This window comes from Penicillium digitatum, chromosome 4 (assembly GCF_016767815.1).
Source record: "Penicillium digitatum chromosome 4, complete sequence".
Taxonomy (NCBI): domain Eukaryota; kingdom Fungi; phylum Ascomycota; class Eurotiomycetes; order Eurotiales; family Aspergillaceae; genus Penicillium; species Penicillium digitatum.
This window is the reverse complement of record NC_089387.1, coordinates 1,283,221-1,300,092: the sequence shown is the minus strand read 5'-3', so window position 1 is coordinate 1,300,092 and position 16,872 is coordinate 1,283,221. Positions and strand designations below refer to the sequence as shown.

Genomic DNA, 16,872 nt, shown 5'->3' with positions numbered 1-16,872 from the left:
CCCCCCCCCCCCCCCGTAATCCGTATTCGTTACGGTGAACAACTCATTATGCGTATCGCCCGCTGGATTCCATTACTGCCCACTGTGGCGGCGCTCGCAGTGCCATCGGACGACGGCTTCGAGCGCTTGGAGGCCCTATTTCGCCGCCAGCTACCCGAGCACCCAACAGGCGTCAAATCTATCAAGACGGCCAATAATGTCACTATTCGCTATAAAGAGCCTGGCAAAGAAGGTGTTTGTGAAACTACCCCGGGTGTCAACTCATATGCGGGTTATGTGGACCTCTCACCCACAGAGCACACTTTCTTCTGGTTCTTCGAGGCTCGCCAGGACCCCGAAAATGCGCCAATCACCTTGTGGTTAAATGGTGGACCGGGCAGTGATTCTTTGATTGGATTGTTCGAGGAATTGGGTCCATGTGGTGTCAACCAGAACAATGAATCTTTTATCAATAAGAACTCCTGGAATGAGGTCTCAAATTTGCTATTTCTCTCTCAGCCACTGGGTGTTGGTATTAAACACCTGCTACTTTATTTTTTAAAACATTTAACTAACATAATCCCAGGTTTCTCCTACGCTGAGAAAGCAGCCGGCACTCTTAACCCTATCACAGGTTCATATGAAGACCCGTCCGTTGCAGGCATTGATGGTCGCTATCCAGTCATCAACGCCACTGCAATTGATACAACTGTACTCGCTGCCAAAGCTACCTGGGAAATACTGCAGGGATTCCTAGGTGGCCTCCCCAAGCTGGACTCGAAGATCAAGTCGAAGAGCTTCAATTTGTGGACCGAAAGCTATGGAGGGTAAGTTCGCTCTGATGCTTTCGAAAACTCTGTTGATATATCATTACTGACTTCGTTCAGACATTATGGCCCTGCCGTGAGTCAATTTGTCTGTCTAAATCGTATCCCGTTTACTAAAACTCTCAACACTGGCAGTTCTTCGATCACTTCTATGACGAGAATCTCAAGATTGCCAACGGCATTAAGGATGGCATCCAACTAGACTTCAACACCTTGGGTATCATAAATGGTATCATCGATGAAGGAATTCAAGCCAAGCACTACCCTGAGTTTGCCGTGAACAACACGTATGGCATCAAGGCTGTAGGTCGTCAAAGTTACCATGAGATAGTTTTACACTGACGAAGAAGATAGATCAACGAAACAGTTTACAACTACATGAAATTTGCCAACGAAATGCCAAACGGCTGCCAGGACCAAATCGCAACCTGCAAGCTTACGAACCGCACCTCCGTATCTGACCTGGCGCTTTGCACCGAGGCAGCCAACATGTGCCGGGACAACGTCGGTATGCAGACCGTACCCATATACCCCATCTACCGAAATAACTAACAAAAAATCACCAACCCAGAGAGCCCGTACTATGCCTTCAGCGGCCGAGGCACCTACGACATTCGCCATCCGAGCGACGACCCAACCCCAGAAGGCTACTACGCAAACTACCTCGCTAAAGACTCGGTAATGAACGCTCTGGGTGTGGACGTGAACTACACCCAATCCAACGACGAAGTCTACTTCGCCTTCCAACAAACAGGTGACTTTGTCTGGCCCAACTTCCTCGAGGACCTGGAAGACATCCTTTCTCTCCCCGTCCGCGTCGCTCTCATCTACGGTGACGCAGATTACATCTGCAACTGGTTCGGCGGCGAGGCCATTTCCCTCGCGGCAAAGTATCAGTACAGCAAGCAATTCCAGAAGGCGGGCTATGCGCCCTTCCTCGTCGATGGTGTCGAGTATGGTGTAACGAGGGAATATGGGAATTTCTCTTTCACCCGTGTCTATGAGGCCGGTCACGAGGTGCCGTATTATCAGCCAGAGGCTGCATTGCAGCTTTTTAATCGTACGCTGAATGGATGGGAATTGCCCAAGGGAGAAAAGAAATTGAAGCAAAATTCCGGCTCGACTGGGCCCAAGTCGGCGACTCACACCCAGTCTTCGGTGCCGTTGCCTACGGCTACAAAGACTTCTAGGTTTAATGAATTAGTCTGAGAGAGGTCCTTAGGTGAGCCGGACTGGATATTGATGATACTCAATAGCGTTGTGGGTTGAGAAATTACGTTATGTACGCATTATTGAGACGAACACCTACCCCTATAACCATGGCAGACCCAAAGCATACCCCGGATAAGAGCCCCTGGCGACCAAAGAGTAGAGCCACCCTGAACAATGTACAAGATAATCAAAAGAAAACAGTATTCACTGACATTGAGTATTCGTTGGGTGTCTCATGACCCGCGGAGCAACTGTGGGCCGGAATTTTCGCGAGCACAAAGTAGCGACACGCCTCGTAAATGCAGGTATTCCGTCACAATGTAGTGAGAATTAAGAAGGTGGTTAAAGATGGTAGTTAAATCAAAAAATTGGCCGCGTGCTACACCATGCATGTCATCGATGGGAATTGTTGATTCCCTCCCCGATAATTCATTATTTGGTTGTAGTCTCCTCGTGAGAGTCGCGGAGGGTCTCAGTTGGAGTGTCGGTTTCTGTACAAGGTTTATCCATCTCCGACATCTCGTTGATGTAGCCCAAGACTTCGGTGGCGGTTTCATCGGAGAATCGCAAATCGTCCGCAACGGCAGTGCTGTCCTTGACCTTGAAGAAAATCACAGGCGAGGCAACTAGCATACTACCGACCAGCATACCCCAGCAAGAGGCAAATTCGGTCATATATGCAGTCTCCTTTGCATCCAGGCTGACCGTATCTTAGTTACAGAAAGGGCAAAGAGAAGAAAAGAGCAGGGTCGCTTACCTCCACATTCCGGCAGCGCCAGCAGACTGGATACCCTTGTAGAAACCAGCAAAGTTGGCCAACTTGCGGCTGTTATTGGAGAGAGAACCAATGTACCAGTAAGTACAGGTCTGAAAAGCAGCGTCGTAGAATCCATAGAACATGTACAGGAACATGGGTCCGATGTAGCCGCGGTCGGTGAAATCCGTGTTGAGACCCTTGGTTTCCCGGGTATAGCGCTTCTGGAAAGCATATCCTCCACCCCAGATGCCCATGGTGATAGCGAGCAGGATGCCAAAGTTGAGCTTGGCGCGCCACGGCCGCGAGAGGCCCTTCAAATCCAACAACTTGCCGAATACGAAAGCACCCACCATCTGCATCAGCCAGTACAATAGACTGTTCAGGGCTCGAGTGCGAACATTGAAATAGGCGAGATTTACTGCATTGAAGTGGTATGCGTAGAACCAGTTGCTGGCCAGGAACATAGGGAACATCAGGACGATGTACGAGTCGTTGATCAGTGTCTCCCAAAGACCCAAAAACTCGGATTTCCAGGTTGGGTTCTTGATCACAATAACGCGTGAGCCGTCCTTGCGCTGGACGTGCTTGCAATCTACGAGACACCAGCAGAGAACGAACCCAATGGCCATTAGAACAAGGAAGACAATGTAGGTGCCATTGTTGACATTGCCGGCGGTCGAGTGTATATTTTGACCGAGAGGAACCTGCTGATATTAGTGGATTGTTCTGGAGGGATTTCAAGGTGTGCAAATATGCAAATAAACATACCAAGCCACCAATAACACCACCCAAATTGAAAATCACCCAGAAGATCGCAATGTATTTTCCTTTCTCATGCTCATGTGGATAACTCAATATGACTGCACCTTGAGCACACCACAGCAGACCAGCACAGATACCAAGCAGAGCTCCAGCGAAAATTAGGAAGGCCGAATTTTTGTTGATATTGTATGACAGGAGCGACGCAACGTAGAGGAAGTACCCGAACCCACCCAGGGAGAGGGTAAGCCGCAGACCAATGCGATTGGCAATGGAGCCGGCGAAGAAACCGACTACTGCGAAGATACTGTTTAGTGCAGTGTTGGCGTTGTTCACATCGTGGGTGTTGACTTGACCGCCGCCACCGAGACCGCTGACGGCGTTGAACATTCCGGGACATAGAAAGCAAACAAACGACACCAGATATAGTTGTATCTCTGGTGAGGCAAAGTAAGGAGCCTCCCATTTGCCAATCTTGCATAGTGGCTTGTACATCCATGCGGGGCCTATTACCGCTTGGTCCACACCTGACTCTGGATCCTGCGGAGTAGACATCGAGGTAGACATCGAGGTAGACATCGACGCATATAATTCTGTCGACTTCTCCATCTGCTTCTCTCTTTCTTGTTTCTCTGGCTCAGTCATGGGTAGGAAAACAAGATTTACAGGGGACGAGGGAAAAATAAAATAGTCATCAACAAGCGAGCCAAGGGGCCCCAGGAATGTTCTCCACGTGAAAAACAACCTGAAGAATGGTGAAGAATGTAGATTGATCTCGTTGCCAAGGTTCTGAAATAGAAAAAATGGATTTCTTTTTTTAGGACGAAGCTAAGGCCTATTAGTAGACAACCTAGTCACACGACTTGGCTTATCTCTTGAGGATCCATATTCGTTGAATGCGACATACATCCTACATAGCTGATGTCAGTTAATTTTTGGGGGCAGGAAAGGAGGGAGTCATCATGTGGAGATGTGGAAATCAGAGAAAGATCATGTTATAAAAGAAGGGAGATGTTCCACTTGCGGAGATGTTGCATTTGAAGAACCCGCATGCGGGTAGGTCGCTTGCGGGGAGTTGATACGGGGCTGTCAGGTACTGTCAGGTACTGTCAGGCATGGTTATTACCGATAACCGAGCCTCGTAATTTACAAAAAGAAATCTGTACGGAACTTTACAAAATACAATACGAGGACAGACCATATACCTAGGTCCTATTTTGTATACCACATCGGCATGCCGAATGTCACGCAGTTTACTGTTACATCATTGTGCCTGGATGGTTTATGTACTTGGGTTCACCCCTCTTCTTTTCTTCCACCTAACTTGATCTGATAAACTTCCCTACAATGCCGGGCAAGACTTCTACCCCGCGCATTACCAAGTTCACCAACTGCCGCTTGGTGTGCGGCTTGAACTTGGTCGAGCAAGATCTCTGGATTGACTCTTTGACCGGAAAGATCCTGAAGGATCAAGAGGCTTTCTATGGATTGCACCTATCCCCCGACGAGATCATCGACCTCGGCGGCCGCATCATTGCCCCGGGTATGATTGATGTCCAGTTGAACGGTGCCCATGGCTTTGATTTCTCTGTACCCTGTGAGACAAAGGAGAAATATGATGAGGGTTTGCGCATGGTGAACCGTGGATTGGCCCGAACTGGTGTCACCTCCTACCTCCCGACGCTCGTGAGCTCCACCCCCGAGGTATACTGGAAGGTAAGCAAAGCGCAACGCTCTGAGCAACTCCTCACCCTCCACCCCGGAAAAGAAATTAAGCTTTCTTCTATCAGGTACTCCCCTCCCTCGGCCCAACATCAGGAACCCATACGCCCCAAGACGGTGCCGAGTCACTAGGTGCACATGCCGAAGGCCCATTTATCAGCCCCGGCCGCAATGGCATTCACAAGTCCGAAGTGCTGCGCGCCGCGGAAACCTTTGATGACCTCATCTACTGCTATGGTATTGATAACATGGGCAGTGTCAGCCCAATTAAGATGATCACAGCCGCTCCCGAAGTCGGCAACATGATGGCTTACATTCCCGAAATCGCCAAGCGCAACATCATCTATTCAATCGGCCACTCCGACGCAACCTACGAGCAGGCTGTCGCAGCCACAAATAAGGGTGCCTGCATGATCACCCACCTTTTCAACGCCATGCGGCCCTTCTACCACCGCAACCCCGGTGTTTTCGGTCTGCTAGGACAGAGTGAGCGGCGCAGGCCGTTTTACGGTGTTATCGCCGACGGCATCCATTTGCATCCCACTTCCATCAAGATCGCGTACAACGCGCACCCGGATGGGTTGATCTTGGTTACCGATGCTATGCGTCTATGTGGTCTGCCTGACGGTGTCTATGAGTGGACGAACGGGGAACGAATCGTCAAGACCGGTGCGCGGTTGACGCTTGAGGGCTCTGATAAGATTGCTGGGTCTTCGGCTACCCTTATCGAGTGTGTTAACAATTTCCGCCGTTGGTCGGGTGCGTCAACGGCTGCGGCTATCAATGCTGTCACTGCTGCGCCGGCACGTCTGCTCGGTTTGGAGGGTGTGAAGGGGTCGTTGGAAAGCGGTGCTGATGCCGATCTCATTGTGTTAGGGGAGAGTGAGGACCCCTTCACTGGACCGGCCTTGACAGTTGATCAGGTGTGGAAGCTAGGCACGAAGATCCACGATACTGACAAGGCTGCCATTGTGGCGGCATGAAGTCTCTGATCTTGGATGCGATCTGTTTCTTTTCGGGGTTCTTTGGTTTAATTCCAGTAATGTGCGCAACAGCTCTTTCATCTTGGTTATCTTAGGCACAGGCGTTTGGAGGTTGTGGTTTTGCATTAGAATGCAAGCGCATGGTCACAGCGCCAGCTCCATCTTCAGTTCGAACAATGATGTTTAGATTTTCAATCTCGTATTTCAAATATTTCCAAAAAAAAACTTGTGCTCGATTATCAAGTTTTTCCAAGATCGATTGTATATGTGTCAGATAAATGATGGATCCAGGTCTGTCTCGCAGACGCTGGGGTGCCTCCGTGATTCTCTGACAGAGCTGTGCGCCGCTCGCTCATATGCTAGAATTAAACCAAAAGAAAAACCAAAATGAGAACGTAACTTTACATGCACGTCGGATCTTTGAAGCGTAAAAACCGCCTGCTTTACAGACGGGGTTGGTTGCGAGACCAACCGGCCTCGCCAGCAATCAGCTCGGCGGCACGCTCACCAATGGCCAGGACTGTCAGCATAGGGTTGATGCTAGGCATGTCAGGGAAGACACCAGCATCAGCGACACGCATGCCCTTTAGGCCACGGACCTTCAGGGTGGGGTCAACAACCGCCATGGGGTCGGTGGCAACGTTGCCCATCTTGGTAGTACCAGCGGGGTGGTACACAGTGTGTGCAACGCGACGGCCGTATTCAGACAACTCCTCGTCAGTCTGCAACTTGGGGCCCGGAGCAACCTCGCGCTTGATCCACTCCTTGAAGGGAGACTGCTTGGCAATCTCACGAGCAGCCTTGAGACCCGCCACGATCGTGGCAGCGTCGTAGCCCTCGGGGTCGGTGAAGTAACGGAAGTCCAGCGAGGGCTTTACGGAGGGGTCGGCGGAGGCCAAGAAGAGACGACCGCGGGAGCGGGGGCGGGGGATGTTGGGAGTCATGCAGAATGCGTTCAAGGGCTCGTCGTAGCCGAGACGAGTGGTGTTGAGGGTGAACGGAATCTGGTAGCAGTGCATCATCACGTCGGCGATCTTGCCGTCGAATCCAGCGGCGTCGGGCAGCTCGCGGCGCAAGAAGATACCAGCGTCAGAGTCCATTGTGGTCATGTTGTGATCCACGGGGCTGTTGAGCTCCCACATGATGATGCTCTCGGGGTGGTCCAGTAGGTTCTCACCGACACCGGGGAGATCCTTCACAACGGGAATTCCGAGTGCAGACAGCTGCTCACGCGGACCAAGACCGGAGAGCATCATGAGGCGAGGGGTGTCGACAGCTCCGGCACAGAGAACGGTTTCCTTCTTGGCACGTAGTGTGTGCTTGATACCAGACTGCAGAGTAACATCAACGCCGGTCACGGTATCACCCTCAATGTTAACTTTGCTAACCCAAGCGTTGGTGAGAATAGTCAAGTTAGGACGCTTCTCATCACCACGGAGAATGGGGTGGATGTAGGCGACACTGGCACTGCTGCGGCGGCCATCATCGGGGTTGTAGGAGATGTTGAAGAAGCCGACACCCTCAGTCAGCTCACCAGTCTTGCGGATGTCATCGTTGAAGTTCTCGATGACAGGGATTTTCATGGCGCTAGAGCAGGCCTGGATCCAGTCCTTACACAGCTGGTTACGGTGGCGGGCATGCACCGGCTGGATAGTGTTGCGCAAATTATCAATAATGCGGGTGAAGGTCTCAAAGTCCCAGCCCTTGCAACCCTTGGAAACCCATTGACGGCAATCATACTCGAAGGGACGGAAAGAGATGAGGGTGTTGTGGCTAGAGCAACCACCCAGGACCTTGGCTCGGGAGTGACGGATATTGCTGTTACCTGCGGGGATAGTCAGCATAAGATCATTGAGATTTTGAGATTTTTGAGAAATTAATGTCTTACCCATGGGCTGCTCGGTGGTGCCGTAGTCGTAGTCAAGCTCTCCTCCCAGCAAGCTGAGCCATTCCTTCAAGTTCAGAACACGGTCATCCATGAAATCACTGGGACCTCCCTCAATAACCAGAGTCCGCTTGTTAGGGAGGTACTCAGCCAGGCGTGCCGCGATTACACAGCCGGCGGTACCGCCACCAACGACAATGTAGTCGTAGCTGTTGACATCGAGGGCCGGGAGCTCGTTAGTGGTGGCCATGTTGAAGACTGGCGAGGAGAAGATTGGAGAAGTATGTATTGTCTTTTCTAAAAGAGAATTTTCAAGAAGGCTGTCCGGGGGGTGGGGGGAGGGAGAATGGTCTGATCGAAGAAAGGCATTGGATCCAATGGTTGGCCATTACCCAGCTTCTTTCCTTTTTTTCTATTTTTTTCTTTTTTTTTTTTCTTTTTTTTTTCCCGTTAGACTCGGCGAACCTTTGGGGGGCCTCTGAGTGGTGGCGATCACCAAGAAGTGGAGAGAAGTCAGACATGGCCCGGATAATGAGGCCGACTCCTTTATCGGCATAGTTCCTATATTATGAAGTGATTTGATATGAGAAAAGAGGAGGTGCGAACCAGGATAGAAAGTCCCCATCCGACACTTTTCAAGATGTAGATAGAGTCTTCGTAACTTTTCGGACTGCCCAAAGTCATGGCTAAACTTGGAAGATATGCCTTTCTTGGTATAAAATTCCCTGTGGGGACTTTGGAGCCAGAGAGAGTAAGAAGTTCAGGGGAATCCAATTCGAAGCTAACCCCGCGCAGAACTACTCCGTGTATCCAGCCATCTTTCAGCCATCTTTCAGCCACCTTCAGCCGCTGACCCGGATGGCGTACTTAGTACTTGGCAATTACGTACTGATTATGCGTGACGGTGGAGTAACCCTAATCTTACCTAATCCAAGCTCGGGCCTTTTTTAAAGGTAAGGCGGTGTGCATTTTTCCCTATCTCTTATCTTATGTTCCCATTCTATAACCATATATAGTTATCTGGAGTACCCGTGGATCTCACAGAGGTAATAATATTATATGCACCCAGTGTACATCATGTCGCTTCCTTTCCCACTTCGTCAGCTCTACTACAATGGCAAGGTCCAACCTGCGACCTCCGGCAAATCATTCCAGACTATCAATCCCGCCACTGCAACTCCGCTAGCCGACGTTCAAATTGCCTCCAACGCGGACATCGATGCCGCCATTGCTGCTGCCGATCGTGCATTCCCCTCATGGGCGCAGACCCCGCTAATTGCTCGTGCCCGAATTCTTCACAAGGCTGCTGCCCTGCTACGGGAACGGAACGATGAAATTGCACGCATCGAGACTTTGGACTCTGGAAAGGCCTTTACTGAGACTAGCACTGTCGACGTAACGACTGGCGCCGACGTTTTGGAGTATTATGCCAACTTAATTGGTAGCGGTGGTCTCAATGGAGAAACTACTCAACTCCGCGAGGATGCCTGGGTATACACTAAGAAGGCCCCTCTGGGTGTGTGTGCTGGCATTGGTGCTTGGAACTACCCCATCCAGATGTAAGTCTTCCCCCCCCCCCGTGTTTACAATAGAGAGCAAAAAAACTGACCTAGATATTTTTTCAGTGCCCTCTGGAAATCCGCTGCCTGTTTAGCCGCTGGTAACACAATGGTCTATAAACCCAGTGAATACACCCCGCTTCATGGTCAGACCCTCGCGGAAATCTACACCGAGGCCGGCCTCCCCAACGGTGTCTTCAACGTGATTAATGGAGCTGGTGATGTCGGTGCCTATTTGACTAGCCACCCACTGATCGCTAAGGTCTCCTTCACCGGTCAAGTGGCGACCGGTATGAAGGTTGCAGGTGCCGCCTCAGGCAGCATGAAGTACGTGACCATGGAGCTGGGTGGCAAAAGCCCTTTGATTGTCTGCCCGGACGCTGAGCTGGAGAGCGCCGTGGATGGCGCCATGATGGCCAACTTCTACAGCACAGGTCAGGTCTGCACCAACGGCACGCGGGTCTTCGTCCCACGCACTATGAAGGCTGCTTTCGAGAAAAACCTGCTCGAGAAAATCCCATATGTGCGGGCCGGCCCGCTCTTTGACAAGCAGACCAACTTCGGTCCCCTCAGCTCTAAAGTCCACTACGACAAGGTCATCGAATATATTCGTTATGGTATTGAGTCTGATCGCGCCACCCTGCTCTGTGGTGGTGTCGAGAAGCCCTCTGTGCCCAAAGACTTGCAGGCCGGTTTCTGGGTCCAGCCGACCGTTTTCACCGACTGCACTGACTCCATGAGAATCGTTCAGGAGGAGATCTTTGGCCCCGTTATGTCCATCCTGTACTATGACGCCATCGAGGATGCCGTGCAACGCGCTAACACCACTGAGCTTGGTCTCGCTGCTGGTGTCTTCACTAAGGACTTGAACCAGGCTCATCGCGTCATTGACCAGCTGCAGGCTGGTATTACCTGGGTGAACACATGGGGCGAGAGCCCTGCTGAGATGGCCGTTGGTGGCTGGAAGAAGAGCGGTCTGGGCGTGGAAAATGGTCGTCGCGGGATTGACGCTTGGCTGCAGAACAAGAGCACTCTGGTTGATATGAGCGGTGCCGTGGTCAGCGTCTTCGCCAAGCTATAATGTTAATGTTAATATTTCATGCAGTGTACGATTCAAGAGCAAGGAGCATAAAAAGTACAGAAAAAAGAAAGCCTTAAGCGCCACTATTTTGGCAAGCATTCAAACGTATTCTAGCTCCCCCTACATCTTCATTGGGGTGTATAGCTTGATTGTACATGTATTTACGTATTCAAGGTCTAGAAAGGCACCGAAACGTATATTCTACATTGCATCACGCTACGCAAGAACTCCTCAATTCAAAAAAAGAGATCAAATTACGCATCTTGAATAATCCATAGTTTAAATCTCTGAGAAGATCACACGATTCCTAGAAAACACATCGCACCTATCAAGTCGGTAAATAATCGAAATGACAGGCGAAACTCTTTTAGGAAACACCCTTGGATCCAGTAAGCCAAAGCAATGAAGGAGACAGTGCAGATTTAATTTGCAAAGACAATGCTCATTTTTCCCTTCTTCCATTAAAAAACTTTAAACCGGAAATCTCCCCCTCCCCCCCGAAATGAAAATGCCACAAATGTGCGAGGTGTTCCCCATCAAAGTGTGGTGATTCTGGTGCCCATGCGGTCAAAGATAAGGTCACTCTTCAATGCAACATCGATACCCCCAATTGCCGAGTCGACTAGGCGCGAGGACATGCTGTCCGGGGTGAGCTCCTCTTCCTCCAGGGCGCGGCGTTGCAGCTCAGTGTTGATACGGAGATCCTTGGGTACCTTCTCGGGTGTGCCTTCGGGAGTAGGCTGCTGGGACTTGGGCGTCTTAGTTGGGAGTGGAACCGGGACATAAGTCCGAGGGCGGTAAACGAGAGCCGGTCCCTGGGTGCGGGCATCGGTGCCGGCCTGTTCGATCGATTCGAAGTACCGCACGGTCTTGACCTTGAGTTCGAGAGTGGCGTCACGATCGCAGACGATGAGGGGGTGTTGGTGCAGCTGCAGAGCGGAGAGGGTCCACATATGGTTCACACCATCCTCCAGCCCCTTCTGCACGGCAAAAGCTTTGTGCGCCCCGGTGGCTACAATCACCACCTCTCGGGAATCCATGATAGTCTGAATACCAACAGTCATAGCCATACGAGGCACCTTGTCCGTATCGCCGCCAAAGAAGCGGGAGTTTGCCAGGATGGTGTCGTAGGCTAGTGTCTTGACGCGCGTGCGGCTGCTCAGCGAGGAACCCGGCTCGTTGAAGGCGATGTGGCCGTCTGGCCCGACCCCACCCAGGAAGAGCTCGATGCCACCACAGCGGGCGATCCGTGCTTCGAACGATGCACACTCGGCTGCAAGATCAGTCGCGGTGCCGTCCAGGATGTTAATATTCTGCGGTGGAATGTCCACGTGAGAAAAGAAGTGCTTGTACATAAAGCTGTGGTAGGACTCGGGGTGATCGCGAGGCAGACCAACATATTCATCCTACATTTCGGAGTCAGTGGGTCGTTTTCTCCGTGATTGTTGTTGCGCATACCATGTTGAAAGTCACAACATTCTTGAAAGAGATATCACCGGCACGATGACGCTGCACAAGTATCTTGTAGATAAGCTCAGGGCTACTACCAGTAGGCACACCAAGCACGAACGGCTGCTCGGGGGTTGGATTGAACGACTTGATGCGGCCTAAGATGGAAAAATTAAGTTTCAGCATGGGTTGCGCGCATCAGCACAAGGATCTAGGCTTCAGCATACTGATGATGTAGTCTGCAATATACACAGACACCTCACGAGGATCTTCTCTGATAATGACACGCCTATATCGAGAAGCCATCAGTTTAGCATGGAGCGCAGAATGCGATGCATAGAAGATGTCACGTACATAATTACGTCAGTGGATTGGAGTAGGGCTAAGAAGTGGATGGGAGAAGAAGAAAGGAAAAGAAGAAATCTGGCATCCAAGGAAAAGAAAAGAGAAGATTTAGGGGAAAGGGACTGGGTTGCAATCTTGAAGTGTACGACAGTGACCAAAGAGAATGTCGAATAGAGAGAAAGCCACGTGCAAGATGGATACCCCCTCTATGACTGGGCCTCAAAGAGGGACTGGTTGACGTCGGGTTACCGAATGGACAAAGGAGGAGATAGCCATTGACTTCATTCGGCCGATTCCACGGTTTCAATCAAGGTCCACTCGGGGTGTATTCCATGTGGCCTAACAATCCAGTCAAAAAGTGCGATGATGCCGGGGGAAAAAAAAGAAATAAACCTTCTGATTGGACTGCTGAGCACCATAGGGGGTACCTGGTCTAAAGGTTTCATTTGAGAAGTGTAGTTGCATCCGGTGATGTCGGTAAAAAGCTGGAGAGAACATTGACAACAGATAGTGACCAGATGCAACCCTGATGTAGCGTCGTCCTGGTATTGGAACGGGTATGGTAATGTATTACACGTGACCTGGAACAGATGTAGTACGGTTACATACAGGTCACATGACCACTCGGGCTACCCCCATCTGGAATTGTATACCAGGTACTCCGTACCTCTAAATTAAAAAAAAAGGCCATACGTACTGTAGAATATGCCATCCCGTGACCCTAAGGGGAAAAGAGCTCCGATCTCCTCTCTCTAGTTCTCTTCCCTAACATTTGCTCTGAAGAATAGACAAAACTCCCGAGGTCCTATTTTTGACTCCAACCCTTTTCCCTCTGTCACCTGACTTCGCCCGCGTGTATTGGCTTCATATTTCTTACCTGTCAGACGTTTGCGGTGCCCACAGCTTGGATCTCCCGACACTGCACCCTCTGTATCCTACCTCTCTGGGTCGCCGCAGGCATTCCTTCTCGGGCCATGGCCCGGAAAGAGGATATGCTGCCTCCGGGTTGGGAGGACCTAGATAGGTATGTCGATCTACTTTTTCGCTTGGCTTATCCTCTCGGCGTTAATGCTCGCCCCCCTTTTATTCCCCTCCCCCAAGTCTACCTGTCAGGGTATCTTCCGTCACTGTGGAACCTAGTTGTCAATCTGGGGATTAGGGTCTTGTAGACGATTTCTACTTTAAGAAATTTGACCCCTCGGGCGCGCTGACATGGCACAGGCAGATGGGTCAGCTCTTTATGATGGGCTTTGATGGAACTTCGGTCAATCCACAAATTCGATCACTCATCGAGAATTACCATTTGGGTGCCGTGCTACTATCTGCTAAAAATCTGAAATGTATTTTCTTTTCTGGTTTTTTTTTTCTTTTTCTTTTTTCTTTTTGGAAATAAAAAGCGCCCTCCATCGCCAGTAACATGGAAGTTCACTGACGTATTTACAGCGGCTGAGGATGCAACCAGATTGGTTCTGGAATTACAGACCATTGCGCGTGATGCAGGCCATCCCGTACCGTTACTAATTGCCTTGGACCAGGAGAATGGCGGTGTCAACAGTTTATATGATGAGATATTTATCCGTCAATTCCCTAGTACCATGGGCATTGCAGCCACGGGGTCCAAATCTTTAGCCTACGAGGTAGCTGTTGCGACAGCACAGGAGCTCAAGGCTATTGGGGTCAATTGGATCTTAGGACCCGTCTTGGATGTTTTGACCAATGTGCGCAATCAACCACTAGGTGTTCGTACCGCCGGCGATGATCCCCAGGAGGCGTCTCAATATGGTGTCCAGTTCATGAGGGGTTATCAAGAAGCAGGTTTAGTAACCTGTGGGAAACACTTTCCATCTTATGGTAATTGGGAATTTCTCGGCTCCCAGGCAGATGTTCCAATTATTACGGAATCTCTGGAGCAACTTAGTCTCAGCGCACTTGTACCGTTTCGCAGAGCTATAAGTCAGGGTCTGGATGCCATGATGGTGGGAGGTGTCTCATTGTCATCCGCTGGAATGAACGTGATGCACGCCTGCCTAAGTGATCAGGTGGTTGACGAGCTCTTGAGAAAAGATCTCCAGTTTCAAGGGGTGGTCGTTTCCGAGTGCTTGGAAATGGAGTCGCTCACACATAACATTGGAATAGGAGGTGGCACAGTGATGGCGAAGAACGCTGGCTGCGATGTCATCCTTTTATGTCGGTCATTCCCGGTCCAGCAAGAAGCCATCAACGGGTTGAAACTCGGCGTGGAGAACAGTATCATCGGCCGTCAGCGAATTGAACAATCATTGCGCCGCGTTTTAGATTTGAAGGCACGGTGTACTTCGTGGGAACAGGCGCTGAACCCTCCGGGGCTTTCTGCACTTACAAAGATGCAACCCTCGCACACGAAGCTTTCCACTCGGGCCTACAATTCTTCTATCACAGTTGTGAGAGATAAGAATAATTTCCTTCCGTTGTCCAATGTGATTGAGGCAGACGGGGAACTTTTGCTTCTAACTCCGCTGGTCAAGCCACTCCCAACGTCGGCGGTTTCTCTCTCATATACGGAGTCTGCGCATGGGTCACTAGATCTATTAATGTTAGGACGGACTTCCTCGATTCAAAATGGAGAGAGCGTTTTCAAAGAACTTGGACGGTCACTCTCCCGACAGAGGAATGGGCGCGTGTTGCACACCTCCTATACTTCCAATGGCGTGCGTCCCATCCACGAAGACCTCATCCAAAGAGCGAGTGCTGTAGTCGTTGTCACGGCAGATGCAAATCGCAATCTGTATCAGCAAGGGTTCTCAAAACACGTTTCCATGGTTTGCCAATCGCAGCATACCTCATCTGGAGAACGCCGCGAGAGGCCATTGATTGTGGTGGCAGTTAGCTCGCCATATGATTTTGCCATGGATTCCTCATTTGGTACTTATATATGCACATATGACTTTACGGAAACAGCCCTTCAGGCCTTGGTCAAGGTCTTGTATGGCGACTTGACACCTTCAGCGGTCCTGCCCGGCTCCATTGGTCGAATGCAGAAGATTCATCAGTCTCGACAGCACTGGCTCGTCGAAAATTGGAACGAGGATCGCGACTCTTTCGCTTTGGATGCTCTACTCGATACTATCCGTGCCGGCTATGCACTAGGTCAGCCGTCAGAACTTCTTGGAGCTACCGCTAGTAGCTTCTTGCTACGAAAAGAGGATGTCGACGAAGCCCATTTCGTTGTTCGGAATAGTAGCACGCAGGCCCTTTATGGGTTCTGCGCGACCTACTTCTTTCGATCAACAGGCACCGGTGTGCTCGCATGTCTTCTCGTGGACCCCTCTCGAAGAAAACTATCAATCGGACATTCTCTCCACAGCCGCGCGATTCGAACTTTACTTCAAAGGAATGGGATGAGACGGTTCCAGCTAGGATCCCGATTACCAGGGATCTACCTTGGCATCCCGACTGTTAACCCTGAAGAGCGCAAGCGGCTGCGGCAGTGGTTCGCGAACATGGGGTGGAACACCGCGCTTTCGCGACCCGTATGCAGCGTGATCCTGCGCAACTTGTCAACATGGGTGCCACCCGAAGGACTTACCGCAACCCTGCAGAGTGCCGAGATCACATATGATCTCGTGTATGGCTGGGACTTTGCACCCGCGATCCTCAATCACATTAAAACATATGCGCAGCAAGGTGTGGCCGACATTTACCGCATGGCTCTGGGCGGCGCGCCTAACTGCGGGGTCATCCGGGCCAAGCGGCCCTCCGACGGGGCCATGCTTGGGAGTGTCGTGATTTACAATGAGCGATCTGCCTTGGCGGAGCACATGCCCATGCTACGTGCCATCCAGGCTTCTGTCGGAGGCATTTCGTCTCCGGTCATTTCTTCGTGCGGTGAAGATGATTCCACGGTTTTGCAGGGCCTGATCCTGCTCGCTATCAAGCAAATCCGGAAGTTGAGTGCCAATGCAGTGGTCATGGACAGTGTACGTTCTTCTCTTCTTCCCTTTTTTTTTCATCTCTTTCTATCTAACAAAACATAGGTCGACGGCGACGGCAACTTCGACAATCTCTCCGCGATGGGCTTCACTGTGCTACACAGCTTTGAGGAAGTGGACTGTGACGCAGCTATGTGGACGATGATGCATGCATAGTAGAAGAGATCAGACTTGATTTAGCTTTTCGTTTCCTTTCTACTCTTTATGGTTCTGTTTTCTTCGCTTCTATGATATCCATGTCGCATTGGGTTTGTTAAAAAAAACTTTCCTCGTCTTTTCCCATTTGAATCTGATGCAATTTTTTTTCACGCGATCTGATAATGGTTTCTTCCGAGGATTTTCTTCT

At 50.6% G+C, this 16,872-nt stretch overlaps 7 protein-coding genes across 7 annotated transcripts; 4 read left to right on the top strand and 3 right to left on the bottom strand.

Moving 5' to 3' along the window:
- Window positions 1–48: 48 nt before the first annotated feature.
- On the top strand, window positions 49–2,015 carry Pdw03_0434 (Carboxypeptidase S1, putative; the record flags this gene model as incomplete). Its single annotated transcript, XM_014674894.1, has 6 exons — window positions 49–511; window positions 566–806; window positions 867–882; window positions 942–1,109; window positions 1,161–1,314; window positions 1,378–2,015. 6 exons carry the CDS (start codon window positions 49–51, stop codon window positions 2,013–2,015), a joined length of 1,680 nt encoding a protein of 559 aa, XP_014530380.1.
- Window positions 2,016–2,450: 435 nt separating this feature from the next.
- On the bottom strand, window positions 2,451–4,179 carry Pdw03_0433 (Major facilitator superfamily domain, general substrate transporter; the record flags this gene model as incomplete). The annotated part of the gene is made up of 3 exons (XM_014674895.1): window positions 2,451–2,718; window positions 2,776–3,479; window positions 3,544–4,179. The coding sequence occupies 3 exons, from the start codon at window positions 4,177–4,179 to the stop codon at window positions 2,451–2,453; spliced, it is 1,608 nt and encodes a 535-aa protein (XP_014530381.1).
- Window positions 4,180–4,881: 702 nt separating this feature from the next.
- On the top strand, window positions 4,882–6,239 carry Pdw03_0432 (N-acetylglucosamine-6-phosphate deacetylase (NagA), putative; the record flags this gene model as incomplete). The annotated part of the gene is made up of 2 exons (XM_014674896.1): window positions 4,882–5,250; window positions 5,325–6,239. The coding sequence occupies 2 exons, from the start codon at window positions 4,882–4,884 to the stop codon at window positions 6,237–6,239; spliced, it is 1,284 nt and encodes a 427-aa protein (XP_014530382.1).
- A 443-nt stretch (window positions 6,240–6,682) lies between these two features.
- Window positions 6,683–8,374, bottom strand: Pdw03_0431 (Choline oxidase (CodA), putative; the record flags this gene model as incomplete). The annotated part of the gene is made up of 2 exons (XM_014674897.1): window positions 6,683–8,064; window positions 8,128–8,374. 2 exons carry the CDS (start codon window positions 8,372–8,374, stop codon window positions 6,683–6,685), a joined length of 1,629 nt encoding a protein of 542 aa, XP_014530383.1.
- An 827-nt stretch (window positions 8,375–9,201) lies between these two features.
- Window positions 9,202–10,764, top strand: Pdw03_0430 (Betaine aldehyde dehydrogenase, putative; the record flags this gene model as incomplete). The annotated part of the gene is made up of 2 exons (XM_014674898.1): window positions 9,202–9,683; window positions 9,750–10,764. The coding sequence occupies 2 exons, from the start codon at window positions 9,202–9,204 to the stop codon at window positions 10,762–10,764; spliced, it is 1,497 nt and encodes a 498-aa protein (XP_014530384.1).
- A 536-nt stretch (window positions 10,765–11,300) lies between these two features.
- Pdw03_0429 (Glucosamine-6-phosphate deaminase, putative) lies at window positions 11,301–13,004 on the bottom strand (the record flags this gene model as incomplete). Its single annotated transcript, XM_014674899.2, has 6 exons — window positions 11,301–12,170; window positions 12,223–12,371; window positions 12,441–12,502; window positions 12,568–12,636; window positions 12,877–12,897; window positions 12,952–13,004. 6 exons carry the CDS (start codon window positions 13,002–13,004, stop codon window positions 11,301–11,303), a joined length of 1,224 nt encoding a protein of 407 aa, XP_014530385.2.
- Window positions 13,005–13,532: 528 nt separating this feature from the next.
- Pdw03_0428 (Beta-N-acetylglucosaminidase, putative) lies at window positions 13,533–16,682 on the top strand (the record flags this gene model as incomplete). Its single annotated transcript, XM_014674900.1, has 4 exons — window positions 13,533–13,582; window positions 13,780–13,898; window positions 14,002–16,514; window positions 16,572–16,682. 4 exons carry the CDS (start codon window positions 13,533–13,535, stop codon window positions 16,680–16,682), a joined length of 2,793 nt encoding a protein of 930 aa, XP_014530386.1.
- Window positions 16,683–16,872: the final 190 nt, after the last annotated feature.